The sequence below is a fragment of the Passer montanus genome, unplaced genomic scaffold (genome assembly GCF_014805655.1).
Source record: "Passer montanus isolate IOZ18808 unplaced genomic scaffold, ASM1480565v1 scaffold41, whole genome shotgun sequence".
Classification (NCBI taxonomy): domain Eukaryota; kingdom Metazoa; phylum Chordata; class Aves; order Passeriformes; family Passeridae; genus Passer; species Passer montanus.
The window spans coordinates 1,097,802-1,113,311 of NW_024368930.1; the positions used below are offsets into that span (position 1 = coordinate 1,097,802).

General features: G+C 47.5%; 1 protein-coding gene across 3 annotated transcripts in view; it reads right to left on the reverse strand.

The window, feature by feature from the left end:
- Positions 1-1,589: 1,589 nt before the first annotated feature.
- NFATC2 (nuclear factor of activated T cells 2) overlaps positions 1,590-15,510 on the reverse strand; it is a 73,135-nt gene continuing 59,214 nt past the window's right edge. For 2 of the 3 annotated variants that reach the window (XM_039719433.1, XM_039719436.1), the window contains exon 10: positions 1,590-4,453. In XM_039719433.1, coding sequence (XP_039575367.1) covers positions 4,398-4,453 — 56 coding nt within the window. In that variant the 3' untranslated portion in view covers positions 1,590-4,397. Of the gene's footprint in view, positions 4,454-8,717; positions 8,806-15,510 lie in introns of all 3 variants that reach the window. The other variant, XM_039719435.1, reaches the window with a different exon arrangement.

Sequence of the window (15,510 nt, forward strand, 5' to 3'; positions counted from 1 at the left end):
ATCCTCTACATTCAGGAAATGCTGTATTCCTATGGGGAGAACAGAGGGATACATATTTACATGGATACAAATAAAGCAAGTGCAAAACCCATGACTCTTCTACATTCTTTCTCCCAGTAAAAACAACATACATGAGACACTTTCACTCCACTGCTGTTGCTCAGATCTTACATTTTGCTCATTCTCATGGAGAAAAACAAAACCAGGACTTTGTATTTCATTGCAAGTATCTTCACAAGCAATTCCTCTCCTGGCAAACTCGACTTCCAACACTCAGAACTGACAAAAAAAAAATCTTCCTGATATCTGCCCACTCCCATTCCATCTCAGACTGTTTACATATCATGAATGATGATTTTTATTCTATGTATATTTGATGCAGAGTTTATAGAAGCTCATCCTGTATTCGCAGCCAAAGCTCGGATGGAAAAATGGAAGTTAAAAAAAAATACACACACACACACACACGCACAAAAGACAAATAAAAAGAGATGAACTTTTGAGTTCCAACATGCCCCATGAACTTCACATGGTGCAACTTTGATGGAAAATGCATTAGAGTTGTTCACCCCGCAGACAAGATATTTGTGGGCCTTTGGTACAATGGCAGGAAGGCACTGTGGTGAAACATTCAGATAACTGAGGAAAGACAGAATTTCCTCATGTGCAAATATGGCTATCTTCCAGATAAAGTGAGAACAAATTGCTCACAAAATGCTATTAACTCTTCCTAGGTTAAGCTTGTGCTTCTACAGAGAGAAAGCTGTACTAAGTGACAGAAATCCCTAATACTGGGAAAACACTGCTCAGCAAGAACAGGAAATAATTTAGTACTGTATATATTGAAATTCTTCAGCCTAGCTATATGATTTTAACATATCAGTTCCCTTTTTAAAGAGACAACAATGCACAACACTACGTCTGAGGATGCTCCTTTTCTCCAGAAATAAATACAAAGGTGGTTGAAGCTGAATGGTTTAACTACTGTTGCATGGAAAAGCAGATGGGGCAGCACAGCCTGAACCCCTAGAACACAGAATACAAGGGGGGAAGCCTCCACGCTGAGCTGGAGCCAGCTCTGCACGGGTGTTCATTGCTAACCACGGATAAAATAATGCACCCACAGAGAGCAGGGCATGGCTGGGCTGGCAGGGACCTCAGCCACCACCCAGTGCCACCCCTGCCAGGGCAGGGACAGCTCCCACTGTGCCAGGCTGCTCCCAGCACCCAGCCAGGGACCCAGGGGCAGCCACAGCTGCTCTGGGAATTCCAGCCCAGCCCTCCCCACCTGCCAGGGAGGATTTTCATCCTAATTTCTGATTTAAAGCTGCTCTCTGTCAGTTGGAAGCCATTCCTCCTTGTCCTGTCACTACCAGCCCGTGGCAATAGCCCCTCTCTGTGTGGGTGTATTCCATAAATGACACTGTACACTGTATATGTACACAGATTAATACCTGTGCATTGAAGAGGAGGAAGGAATACAGTCAATGCAAGCGTGGCCAGAGCACCTGTAGCACATTAAAAACCCCTTCCCCAAAAAAAAAAAAAAAAAAAATCAGCCCCAAAAAAATAAAAAAAAAAACCAAAAAACCAAACAAAAAAAAGCAACCCCCAAAAATCCAACAAATCAAGCCCCAACCCTCTGTCCCCAGTGTAGCAAAGGGCCTGAAGAACACATGAGCACAGTGGAAATCTGTGTCCTTTGGCTGCAGGGAGCTCCTGTGCAGCACTGTCTGCTGAACAGCCTTTGCTCCAAACCCAAGGTTTCAGCTACTCCTTCCTTCTGGGGGTTAATTTAATTAAAGGACGTTTCAGCATCTACAATCCAGAAGGTAGAATTTAAACACTGACCTTTTCTTTTGCTCAGATCCAGCATTAGATTTTACTTCCAACCCCTTTTCTAAATTGATATTATCTAAAAATAAATATGCAAAAATTATTCTCTGAAATTGATGAGTAGCTGCTGCAGAAAATCACCAGAGCAGCAGCAGCAGCAGCACATCCCAGATCTGAAAAGACCTTCCTGGGCTTCTTTCAGCTTCAATTTAAAATCCAGCAAAAGAGAAGGTTCTGCCAGTAAACTGAGGATTTTTTTTTTTCTGTGGATGGGTTTCTGGGTTGTTTTTTACATTTCTCCTGTACTTTACAGGTTGGATCATGGAAAACGTTTGATACATCCAAGTGTGAAAGTGGGAGATGCATTTGGTCTGTTCTTTAACTCAGCTATAGCACAGAACTTCTGACAAGGCAACTTTTGGCCTTTAGAATATGTCCAAATTGTCTAATTCGTCAGACTGCACTAAAAACCCCTTAATATGTGTCAGATGCTGGCCCACGGACAGCTTTTAACAATCCAGAACAGCTTTTTGAGGTGTGTGAGCCAGCCAGCCCTGCTGAGTGCTGTCTAACAGGAATCCCCTCTGCAGCAAGGCCGGCCTCACTTCTGTTCCTGCAAAGGCAGCGATTACAAAAAGCCATTTTCACCTCTGCAGCTCCAGGCTGGGCTTGGCCGGGGCACCTGCAGGGCAGAGCTCACCAGGAGAGCACCAGGGTGAGGCACCCCGGCAGTTCTGGGTGTGGGGATACAGGGAAATCATTCTGGGGTGAAAGGTCTGACCCTCACAAAGCATGAACAGAAGCCTGGGGTGCCAATAATGCCAGGCTGGCATGTGCAGGGCTCTGCTCTGGTTCTGGATCTGAGCTGGGCTGAATCTGGAGTTCAGAAATTCTCCTGAAATTCAGATTTCTGTTCAAGAGCCGAATTCTAGCTGAGCCCCAGCTCAGGTGTTCTGAAGAACCCAATGCTTCTGTTTGCCACTCTAACCCCAAGACCCTGCAGAGTTTAAGCACCAGTTTTCACTGGCAGAAAATATATTCTTCCTGATAGTCCTGAAGAGATTTCTGTCGGGCCAAGCCACGCTCTGCAGGGATTGTGCAAAATCTTTCTTGAGATATTGGGGAACCACTTTGGAGGCTGCTCTGCTGAATTCCCATCCCTCATTCCTGCTGTGAGCAGGGGACACACTGGTATTCCGCCAAGTTTACTGTGACACAACTGAAAACTGGATTAATTTCACTGTGCTCTAGAGCAGAACTCAGGCTCTGCATTCCCGAAAATATCAGCATTCCTTATTTATAAAACCAGGAAAGATTACTATGTAATTCCTAAAATATTATGGCTATCTTTCACTGTACACTGATTTCCCACTCAGAAGCCTTTTTACCCCTGGCTCCCCTAAATATTCCAACCTGACTCCCCTAAATATTCTAAACTGCAGGTGGCAGTGGTTACCTGGAATGTGCTAAGCAGGAGTCAGGACAGGATATTCTAACACACGAAGCAAAACATAACAAAATACTAACTCCCATGGAAATGGAACCTTTCCAGGAACTGCTGGTAGCGTTGCAAAGCTAAAGAGGCCAGGTGAATATAAATAAGTGTCTATTTTCTCTGGAATGTATGGCTTCTGTAAGATGCAATTATTTTCCTCTGCAGCTTAGGTGAGTAAATGTTCCAGCTGCTAAATGAGACAAGTTATGAGCCAAGAGCAGGTTCTACATGAAAAGAAACAGCAACCATTTGTTAGAGAGAAAATATCTAAGATGTGTTCATACACTGCCTAATACTAATAAGGATCAATCATAAAATCTTTGGTGTTTACTGTGACTCCTATATATTAATCTCTGGTTTACCTGGGTTTATTTTACCTTGGGGCAGGCATTGCAACTGCTGAATTGCTCTTTTCACTGGTTGGTTATGAGAATCCCTCTCCTTCAAATTCCTATCCAGTCTGACAAGAAAAATGAAGAAAATCCCTGGATTCAGCTGGGATCTCCTATTTGAAATACCAACCACAGTGCTCAGAGCAAACTGGCTTTTGATCCTGGACTGGAAGAAGGCTGAGTGAGCTCGGCTGCCTCAGTTCCCTGCAATAATAACATTGCTCAGGAGGGCTTGGAAACCTGGAGGGCACATCACCTGCAGGATGGTGCTGCTCTTCCACGGAATAGATGACTCTTTGTTCCCCCCTGCCCACCCCCAGGGGCCACCCCAGGCTCTGAGCCCTGCCCAGGGGACAGCTCTGTCTCCCGCGATGGACGGACGCACAGACACATGGCTTGCAGCAGGCTTGAAGTGTTTCCTCAGACAGATGCTCTGTTCCAGGAGAACAATGTGGTCTCTGGATGAAAGGAAGGGTGTCCTTCGTGCTGTTTACACACAGAGGTGGCGAGGTGCTCAGCCAAGGCTGTCACTTGGTGCCAATTCATTGTTCCTTGCACTGAGTCTCTGCCTGGAGATGAACTGTGAAGGAAGCCGGGGGTTGCAGGGGCACTGAAGGATCTAAGAGGTCACTTATGGAAGGGTTCGGTAAAAGTTGTCTCACAAATCTCTTCTTCTATGTCTGACTTCTGGCAGGGAGTCCAGAAAATTCCTTCCTGATAATTTCGTTAACTGGGAAATAAAAGAAAGAGGAGGAAACATTAAAACACTTCCAACATCACGACAAGGAAAAAGTAAAAGCAATCCTTGGGCAGTCAAGCTGCAAACATCCCCTCTGCATTCATACGCAAATTTATTAAAATTTAAATAATAAATAATGGTCCTGTCTGCCCAGGTTACACATTTTTGGAAGGCAAGGGGGAAGGAGTGGACAGAGGGTTTCACTGTGTTCAGTGTGATTCAGGTGCCCTAAAACACAGAGAGGCTGCACTGCCCAGGGCTGCCACATCCCTCACACACACTCGCTCTGCCACAGACACTGCCCCTACCCCAGGGGAAAAGGAAGGAACATCTCTAGGTACCTAAGCATTAGAACAGCTTCACTAGGCTGAAAGAAAAATATTTGAAAGAGAAAAGGGCCAGGTGTGGAGGAAATGTAGTGGACAGTGATGAAAACACAGAGACTGCAATTCAGGTGAAGAAGTTTGCATTTGGGTGGTTTATGTTTGGTATTTTTTAATCCCTCTCTAGACTCTCGCTGCTTTACATCTTTATTATCATTTATTTGCAGAGTGGAGCACAAACAACCTGCATGCAGCACCAGCTGCTGTGAGAGGCTGGGACAGGCTTGTTCATAAAGCTCAAGGGGAGACACTGAAGAACTCTGCTCTGTTTAAAAGTCAGAAAAATATCACTTTATTTACAACAGCCAATGTCTCCTGGCAACTTTTCACACTCACTTGCCTAAAGCACCCTCTGGCACCTCCTGGAACAACAACTCTCTCTCTAGAATTCAGGTGCTCCCTAGAATTTCATGCAGAAATCTCTGCACTTTGATTAGGAGAGATCTAAACCATGAGCATTTTGATGCAGAACTCCAGAACTGCCTTTTTGGGGCTCCATTTCACCTGCAGCCCCTTGGTGCTGTATTCATCACGGTGTGGAAACTCCTTAGTGACTCTGACTAATTTGCCTTTAAACAAGAAAACGAAATTTTCTAAGTTTCACACCCCAGATCTAAATGACTTCTCCCTGTTGATATTTAAGGGCTAAAACAGGGACTAACTCAAACCAAAGCAGGCCCTCACCCAGGACTGATTAATCCTCACGTTTGCAGCTCTAAGACTCCTCTATATTCTATCCAAGTTCTAATAAATGTTTATGAGTATTAATTAGCATAGTATTAATTAACATAGAATTTCACTACTTCCCCCTATCTAAAAAAAATCTGGTGCCCAGTCTCTGGTAAGTCTCTAACATTAATTAGTTTTTAATAGTTCCAATTCATGGTTTTGAATCTCCTTCCTCTCTGCATGCTGGGATTTGTCTCTGAGAAAGTAAAATCTGTATTTTTTCAAGGCTCCATGTTGCTGCTGGACGTGGGGGGCTGTACCCCAGGAACTCCATGCTCAGAAATCCCACCAGTCACAGCCCATCCTAATTCCAGCTGGGAGATGCCGATTTGAGGCAGCCTGGTGCCTCCTGGAGATGATTTGGGCAGGAAAAGCAGAATTCCTGCCCAATGCTGCTGCCCAGCATCCCACCTGCTGGCTGTGGGTGAGCTGTGGCACAGAAGGAACATCTGGGGGCTCTGCAGTGCAGGCAGCAGCCGGAGGGAGGGGAGGTTGGTCCAGCCCGAGGCAGAGCCTCCTCCTGCTCGCTCACAGCTTCCTGCCTGCTCTGCCCAGGAAATGACAGGAGCAGGTCTTCAATGGAAAGTTTTCACAGCCTCAGCTAAAAATAGCAGTGAGGTAAAAGAAGTGGGCACCCACTCTTAGAGGGTCATTTCCTTTTGAGGAACAAGTGGGCTGAGGCTGCAGGCGATTTATTTATCAACGCATTTGTTTGTGCTACCAAAAATACCGCAGAGGAGTTTTACCTAGTCCTTTTCTCTCGTACAGTCATGGAAAATCTGCATCTCGGAAGGGTTAAATATTAAGTGAAACACGAGCAGAAAATTCAGTGGCGCTCCCTGAAGATGCTTTGGGGGTCCAGCTTTGGTTGTTCCCTGCTTGGGGCTGGCTCTGGGCAGGCTGGATGCTGTGGGGAAGTGCTGACTCAGCCTGCAAACTTCACTTTCCCTCCCCTGAGGTCAGCAGTGGCTTCTGTGGGCTGAGGTTAGAGGGGGCTGCAGCCTGAACAGGGCTGAAAAGCTGCAGGGGAGCAGTGTGAAGCATTAACCCCTGGACAGGCACAGCCAGGACTGCTCCCTGCCAGCTCTTCCACGTGGAAAATTGGGTTTTTTGGGAGAACCTGAATGCCAAGAGCTCCCTGTTATCAGCTGGCCTGAACATCCCACAGTCACCCTAACTTCACCCAAATCCAAGTGCTGAGAGGAGTGTTAGTGCAGGTTAGGTGGGCATCACTGGAGTGTGTCAGGGCTTGTCCCAGCACTAAAACCTACAACCAGAGTCCCTAAACCCAACCAAAATGATCCCAAGGCATGGCTGGCTCTCCAGGCTTGAAATCACCTCCAGCCCAAGGCCAGTGAAATCACACACCCCTGGGGATCTGCTCCAGAACTGTGAGCACGTGTGCCCAGAGCCAGGGCTACCCAGGAGACCTGGGCTTCAGCAGAAGGCTGCAGCAAACTGAGCCTGACCCAAACCTGGCTGGAGCAAACCAGCAAACTGAGCCTGAACCAAATCTGCCTGGACCAAACCAGCAAACTGAGCCTGGACCAAACCTGGCTGAACCAAACCAGAAAACTGAGCCTGGACCAAACCAGAAAACTGGGCCTGGAGCAAACCAGCAAACTGAGCCTGAACCAAACCTGGCTGAACCAAACCAGCAAACTGAGCCTGACCAAATCTGCCTGGACCAAACCAGCAAACTGAGCCTGACCAAATCTGCCTGGACCAAACCAGCAAACTGAGCCTGACCAAATCTGCCTGGACCAAACCAGCAAACTGAGCCGTGCCCAAACCTCAGAGGAAGCCCCGGGCATGGGCTGAACCTGCTCTCCTGAACTCCCAGCTGTCTCTTTTTGGCAGTGTGGTTAAAATGTATCTCCAGTATCAGTTCTCATTATTTGCTCATTTCTAGCTGAGAGGAACAGGAGATGATGTGATTAATAAATAAAACATTGGTGTTTAAGGTGCCTGGCACTGGTTGCTCTGGATCACACCACTATTGATCTGTTTAATGAGAGAGCTGATTAAATGAGGCCACAGGCACATATGCAAAGATAACGAAAGATTAAATCATAAAGAAAGATATTGAAATTACAGCTGCCAGGAGCCATGCAGGCCAAGGAAACGCCTGGGCCCCCTTCAGCGTGTCCTGTGTCACCTCCTGCTGTGGCACAGAGCCCTGGGGATGCCCAGGGAGGTGACCTGGGGTCAGTCTGTGTGCCTCTGGTGGGCACCAGCCCCTGCTCAGGCCCCACTGACAGCCAAGCCCCCCTCACCTCCTCCCAGCTGGAAATGGGGGTGTGCTCCATGGGGTGACACTGGGCTGTGTCCCAGCAGCCCAGAGACAAAAGGAGCCCCTTGGAGGTGGCAATGTCACCCTGTGAGGGTGCCACGCTCACACCCTCTGCACCTGTGCCACCCTATGGATCCCCCTGGGTACCAGGGGTGTTCCACACGTGTGGCACTGATCCTCTGGGGACAATCCCTCAGATCCCCTGGGTACCAGGGATGCCAAGGGTGATCCACACACATGGCACTGACCCTCTGGGGACAGCTCCACCTGCGCCACCCCATACCCAGGGATGCCATGGGTGTTCCCTACACATGGCACTGACCCTCTGGCGACAATCCCTCAGATCCCCTGGGTACCAGGGATGCCATGGGGGTTCCACACGTGTGGCACTGACCCTCTGGGGATCCTGCAGCAGTCAGGGGCTCCTCAGAGAAGGCAAAGCTCAGCCCCAGGGGCTCCTCCCTGCACTCTCCACGTCCTGCAGTGCCCAGGATAAATTGGGACATGCAAAGCAAAGCCCTGGGCAGGAGCTGGTGCAGCAAAGCTGGCCCTGGCTGGCAGAGTGCCCTCAAAGCTGCCCTGCCTGGAAGGATCCTTCAGCTGCTCCAGCCCAGCATGCACAGCCCCAGCTCTCCTTCCCTGCCCACCAGACCCCAGCTACCTCAGGACAGCTCTGTGCTACACAAGTGGGGAAGAAAAAGAATGATAAAATAAAAATATTAAATTAAATTAAATATTTTAAACCCTCTACGCCAAATAAAAAGGGGCATGACTTCTTAATTGAAAAAATAAATAAATAAAGGTTAAGAGAAACACACAGCTGGAGAAAAGGCAGAAAAATACCAATTACCTTTCTTTTTGATTGCTTGGATCAAAGATCACAGTCATTCTTTTTCATATAATGTTTTGTATCCAGCTAAGGTGTGTATCTATCAGCTCTGAAAAAGATTTGCAAAACCATTTTTGAGAAAAAAAGGTAACCTTTGACCTATGCTGCATGGCCAAGTGTTACAGCTTTCAGCTACTCTTCCATTTTGTGGGTTCATTTCATAAAAGGACATTTCAGCATATACAACACACAAGGCAGAACTTAACCACTGACCTCTCTGTTTGCTCAGATCCAGCACTGGATTTTACTTTTTTCCCCCCTCTTTTCTCAACTGATATTATCTAAAAATGAATATTCCAAAATGTACACTCCTAAATTGGTGACGAAAGGTGAAAAGCTGCTGATTTGGTCTGAGACTCCAGAGGCCCAGGGGTCCCTGGGAGTCGGGTCAGACTCGTCACTGCTCTTGCAAAATTCACTTCTGTTGTCACCCCAGAGCCCAAATAAAGATGCAAAGTCAGTCCCTTTTAATTGAGACATCCAACCACAGTGGCTGTGAAAATCTTTGCCTTAATTGTACAGAACAGGAAAGATCTGGGCAAAGGAATCATGGAAGTCACAGTCTTTGCTTCACACACAAATAAGGTGAATTATTTTCCTCAGGAAAAGGCAGCGTTTAAAATTTTCTGCCTTTTTTTAAATTTCTTCATATTTTTAGATTTCTTTTGAATTCACCATGAAAGCATTTAGCACTCCTGCAAAACCATGTGGAAATAATAATTTAAAAAATGGCAATATTAAGGAGCAAAAAGTGCTTCTTAAAGTTTTGAGTGCAAGATTCCGAAGTGTCTTTGCTGCTGGATTTCAGGTGACTATATATAGAAAAGGAGTATTTTACTTGGCTCCCAAGGACTGTGCAGCCACGTATCATACCCTGGAACCTCCCACTCAGTACACAGCCTATTTTATATTCTGCATCCTGGAAAATCAGCTTCTGCACACGAGAGCACAGAGCTCCCTGACTGGGAAATGCCACTTTGGGTGCACCAGGCACAGGGAGCCCCAGCCCAACAAACTGTGCTGGGGAAAAGTACTGGAGTGTGTGGGGTTCTTTTAGAAATCAGCAGCAATTAAAGGCTTTTTTCCCTGGAAAATGGGGACATACAGTCACTGAGGTGTTGTCAGCTGTAAAGGTTTAATTACACATCAAAACCAGGGCTTCCTCCCCACTGAAATAATGCCAAGAGATGCAGCCTGCATCTGTCTTGTCAACTTTTCTGTCTTGTCCTGCTTGTAACCCATGGAGTCTGTGTGAACTGTGAGCCTCCTCCACACCCTCCAGCCCAACAGCAATCAGGTCACCTCCGTTAATTAAGCGAACTCTTGGCAGAGGTTGCTGACCTCAAACTAAGTGGCAAGTCAAGTCCCAGGATGCATTTTTGCTGTAGGAGTATCAATGGACTCCAAATCCACTGGCATATTTCCATGAATTTAGCAACATAATACAGATATCTGATGGAAAACAGAGTCTAAATAAAATGCATATTTTTGGCTAAAGCCCATCCCAACTGAAATCAATATCTGAACTGCTCTGGATTTACAGGATCTGGATTGCACTCATGGCTTTTAAATATCCTTCCCTTACATTGCAGTACAGTGCCAGAGTGAGGTGCAAAAATCAAACAATTGGTGTCTTTAGTACTGTCCTACCCAAAATGTTTAACAGGAAGTTGGGTGTGCCTGCAAGAAAAGAGCAAAAAATAAAGATAGCATTTCTGCTAAAAAAATTTCAATGCCCTAAATGCACTGTAGATCAAAACTAGCAGGAAGGAAGTACTCAAAACACAAATCTGTCTGGGACACCACCTCAGAAACACTAAGGGCTCTCTAAGCACTTTCATTATTGTCACTGTACTTCCAGAAGAGATCAACAGCCACGATGAAACACCTCAAAGCTGGCAGGAACAGAACCTCGAGGGGAATGGGGGGACTCCAGGGCTTGGGGCTCTGTCATCATCCTGCCATACGGCCCTGGCCAAAGCAAGGACCAGACCTGGTTCAGGTCTGCTTTGGGCTGAAAAACACACCAAGTCTGTGAGGTCACACTCTGGAACTGCAATAATCCCTGCTCAGCTCAGAGAAAACAGCCTGAGAGGATGAGCTACACCCTCAGCAAATCCACTCTGCTACGTGTGGGCATGGAGCAGGGAGCAAGCACTCCCAAGAGCCCTACGGGAGAGTTTTAAAGTCCTCAGGCAGGACTTCAGACCCTTTAGATCCCAAAGCACCCTCAGGTGCTGAGCTCACTCGGGCAGTGTGAGAATTACAGCCCAAGACACGGAAAATGGGGCAGTGGGAGAGTTAGAGAAGAAATGACACAGAACATGGGGCAGTGGGAGAGCCAGAGCACACATGACACATTCTGCTGCACAAACAGCTGCCAAAGGCAGCCCTAAGTGAGCTGAAGGGAACAGTCCTAACATGACACATTCTGCTGCACAAACAGCTGCCAAAGGCAGCCCTAAGTGAGCTGAAGGGAACAGTCCTAAGGCTGATGTCCCATTTGTGGAGCTTTCAGTAATTTCATCCGTTTGATCCCTGTTTGAATCTACTGAGTTAAGTTTTCGAGGCACTCTTCCATGGCCCAGGGAACTGTGATATTTGCAGGACACACATGCACATACGAGCTGGGATTCTGTCCGGGCTGCTGGCTGCAACAGCACCACAAAGAGCAATTTTTGCTCCAGAGTGTGATTTCCTGTTTGCTCAATGGATTTCAGTATTTAGTCACCACTTTTTTCATCAGGTAGTTCTAAGACTGGTGCAACCCCAGACTGGAGGAAGAAGGAACCTTCAGGAACAATTCCATGCCCGTCTCCTGCCCCAGCAGGCTTCAGCAAACGCCTGTGGGCAGCCCTTGGAGCTGTTCTGCAGGCTCAGACTGCCTGAGCTGAGTTTAGAGGGGCTGTGTCAGACCCCTGGAGCAGGGCTGGGCGAGGCAGCCCAGCAAACTGGGCTGTTTCTGTTTCTTCAAATCTTATTCTCTGCCCCCTTTCTCTGCCCAGCCCAGAGCACTGCAGACACTGGCACCAAAGCCAAGGGTGGTGCCCAGGGCCAGGCTCTGCCCAAGCCCTTCCCAAGTTACTGACCAAGGACTGGCCCTGAGTATCAATCTGGCACTGCCAGAGCTACATGGGCATGAAACAAAAGCTCCTGCATTCCTGTTTGCCAGGAGGGTGATAAATGTCCTGTGCTTTGTCAGGTAAACCCCTGAAGTCTGTTCAGTCACCACGCAGGAGGCAGAGAGGGGCTGCAAGGAGCTCAGCTGGCTCTGTGCAGCTCCTCCACCAGGGTCAGCAGCTGCTTTGGGAAGAGTACCTTGAAAGTGGAAAACTAGATCAGCCTGGGTGTGATGAGGAACTCCAGGCCACCGTGGATTTGGTTTGTAGTAGCTTTCCATAACAAAGTCTTTTTTTAACTGACTTTCTTTCTGCTCACATATATTTAGATCTGACTTTCATTCTGCAGCACTCTGATGCCAGAGAGTTTTGGCTGCAATTGCAAGGGAAGGGACACGTGTTTGAGTCATGGAGTTGGCTCTCTCTCGTTGATACTCAGAGAGTTACTGAGAAAAGATGAAGTTTGTATTTAGCTTTAGTTTACATGCAACAAGACCAAGTAAAATATTCCAAGTAGAATGAGCACATAATAAATAAATACACAAAAACTTATACCAGAAGGGGACGGAGTTCATTTTATAAACCATGTTACTTGGCTAAACCCATACAGAAATAATAGGCTGATGGACTGAAGCTTAGGAAACACAAGGCAAGAGTCCTCATTTTGTCACTGCTAACTCTTGTCTGCGCTGCTGCAAAGCACAAGGCTGAAGTGTGCTCCTGCCTGCTTACTGTGCCTGCTTTGCACCTCAGGGATTTCACCCAAGCTGCTGGGACAAGCAGTGCCATTTGGTATTAAGACACATTTCTTGTAGATCAAAACCAGCACAACCGGAGGAGGCTGGTGATGACTTTCCCCTGCAGCAGCAGCACCTCAAGGTTTAAAACCTGATGAAATTGGTATTGGATACCACAGCACCTCTAAAACAGCAACTGCAGGGAAAGCACACAACTCGCTATCCACATGTCACTGTGCAGTTTCATCATTCTCCTAGAGTTAACCTATTTACTGGGGCAGGATGAGTCACTCAGCAAAGTGATTCAAAAGCAGAGAGAGAAAAGAGAATGGATGCAAGAAAGCTATTTTTTACAGGAAATAATTGGGGGAGGACAGAGGAACAGCTACAGCACGTTCAGGATTAGCTGAAAGTACAAGATAGGCAATGCTGCTCTTTTTTATTTCTGTCACAAAGGAACAACCAGAACAAATATTTAATTGAGGGGAAACAAACCATATAACAAATATTTAATTAAGGGAAAACAAACCATATTAGCCTTCCCTTTAGGCAATTTTGCAGGGGATGAACAGTCAATAATGGAATCTGTTTCTCTCCCTTGAGCTCTAGTGCTTATGTCTATTAATCCACAAAACTATTCACTGGCTCTAATTCTCTGGCATCTTATCTGTGCTGTGTCTTCACTCTGAAGGGCTGTGGGGTCCTGCAGAACCCCAGCCTCTCCCCACTCCAGCTTTCCCTCCTGACACGTCTGAGCTGAATTCTGAGCCTGGTTCTCAGGGGGAAACAGCAGAAAATCCTATCCTAAGGTAACAGGGAGGATGCACAAGCGGCCTGTGAGGAATTCTGCCAAGCAAACACAGCTCCCCTCTGGCCCAGACATGCAAATCTCCCTCTGCCTGCAACTCCTCTGCCTGACAAACAGCCCCAGCCAGCCTGCACAAGGCATTTGCTCCCATCTGCTTGATTGTCAGGAGGACTGTGGGCAACAGGCACCACATGAGCAGGGGAACACACAACATCACTTCAACACACGGATTGTTTTTTCTATTATGCCTCCACATCCTTCCACAAAGGAATATTTGGGGGAAGATTCTTCCCCCCTTCGGGGACTGCCTCCAAGGCCACGGGCAGAGATGGGCAGCAGCTCTGCAGCTCCTGCCAACAGCAGCCCAGCACTGGGGGCTGCAGTTACTGCTCCCAAGGCAGCTGGAAAGCATCCAGACCATGAAATATTTAACTGCTTACTGACAGAGTGTTACAATTCACATCTAATAATGTCAAGGAGGTGCCACATACAAGATACTGTGTGTCTGCCCACATCCAGCTGTTTGCTCTTATTTTGCACTTTGACTGGAACTCCTTTGAGGCAGGAACTGCTTTTTTTAACTCTGGAGTCAAAGCAGCATCTGCCACAACAGAGTGCTGGGGTTTCTACCATAAAATAATGTACTAATAAAGATACTATATAATACTATGGGGTATATGTATAAATCAGAGACCACGAGACAGACCTAATTACAGAGACAAGGATAACTGGAAAAAGGAGGGCAGAAGACCACGGGAGCAGATACTGTAACTGGTTTTACATCTTGCCTCAAGAAGGCCAGGAACATCTGACAGTAAACAGCTTGAGAGAACAAGAAAAATGTTATCTGCATCATCCAAAGGCTTCAAACTTTCAATCTGAATCAATGGCATGAATGAGAAAACTTTTGTTTTCAATATGAAGAGAAGATAAAAGAAAAGAAAAAAAAATAAAGGAAAGAGAAAAGAAGAGCTATCAATTACCAGAAACAGAATGAGCTCCTCCATGTCCAGTGGAGGTTCACCTTTAGCTGAAGTGCAGCCCATACTCCTGAGGTTGGGCAATTCCCAACCTCACCACAACAGCAACAACCTACATTTGTTCAGAAATTAGCCCTCAATTATTTCCAGATCTCCCTCAACTAGTTCAGATATCCCAATTCCAGATCAAGATGTAGGAACCACCACCCAAAGAGACTGCCCCAGGGAATCCTTGCTGGGATTTAATGATGAGCCATCCCCAGTTTTCCAGCTGGGAGGTCTGGGGGCTGTGTGGATCCCCAGGCCAGGCAGGCAGGAGGTAAATCCTGTGCTCAGGCAGGGTCCCAGGGGCATTCCCAAGTCTGGGATACCTGGCAAACCCGTCCTGATCTCTGCCCAGTTCTCACCAGCTGTGTAACAACGTTCTCCTTTAAACACGAGTGTGCTCAGCCAGCTCAGAGCCCTGGCTGTGCCTCATATTGAAGCTATTACTCTGCATTTAACCACGCACCACTACACTTCCTGGGAGAATTCCAACCTCACAACGGCGGCTTTGGAACCACGGCTCGACAGAACACCCTCCTGCCCAAGAGAAAGATAAAACTTGCTTAGGTCTGCCATGATCTCATCGGAGCCCAGCCCACCCTCGGCAGCAGCTGGCAGGCTGTGCATGGGGTCAGTGGGAGTCTGTCTGTCCTGCTCTGGGGAAGCAGCCATGGACAGATGGAACACACAGCAGCAGCGAGGGCACGTCCCCTGAAACCTGTGAGCAGTGTGGGAGGAGGGTGGCTGCCAGCAGGAGAGAAATGCCCTGCTCACACACACACACAGGGCAGGGCAGCCACAACGAGCCCTGGGAGCTCCTCGAGGGACCTCAGCAGCTCACCCTGAGCTGAGCACGGGGGCTGCACACCCAGCCACGTGTCACACATCAAACACATCAAACACAGCCAGGGACAGGCACACGGCACCCTGGGGGTGGTACCCTTGGGATGGCACCCTTGGGATGGCAACCCTAGGGATGGCACCCTCAGGATGGCACCCTCGGGATGGCACCCTCGGGGTGGCACCCTTGGGATGGCACCCTCGGGATGGCAACCCTCAGGATGG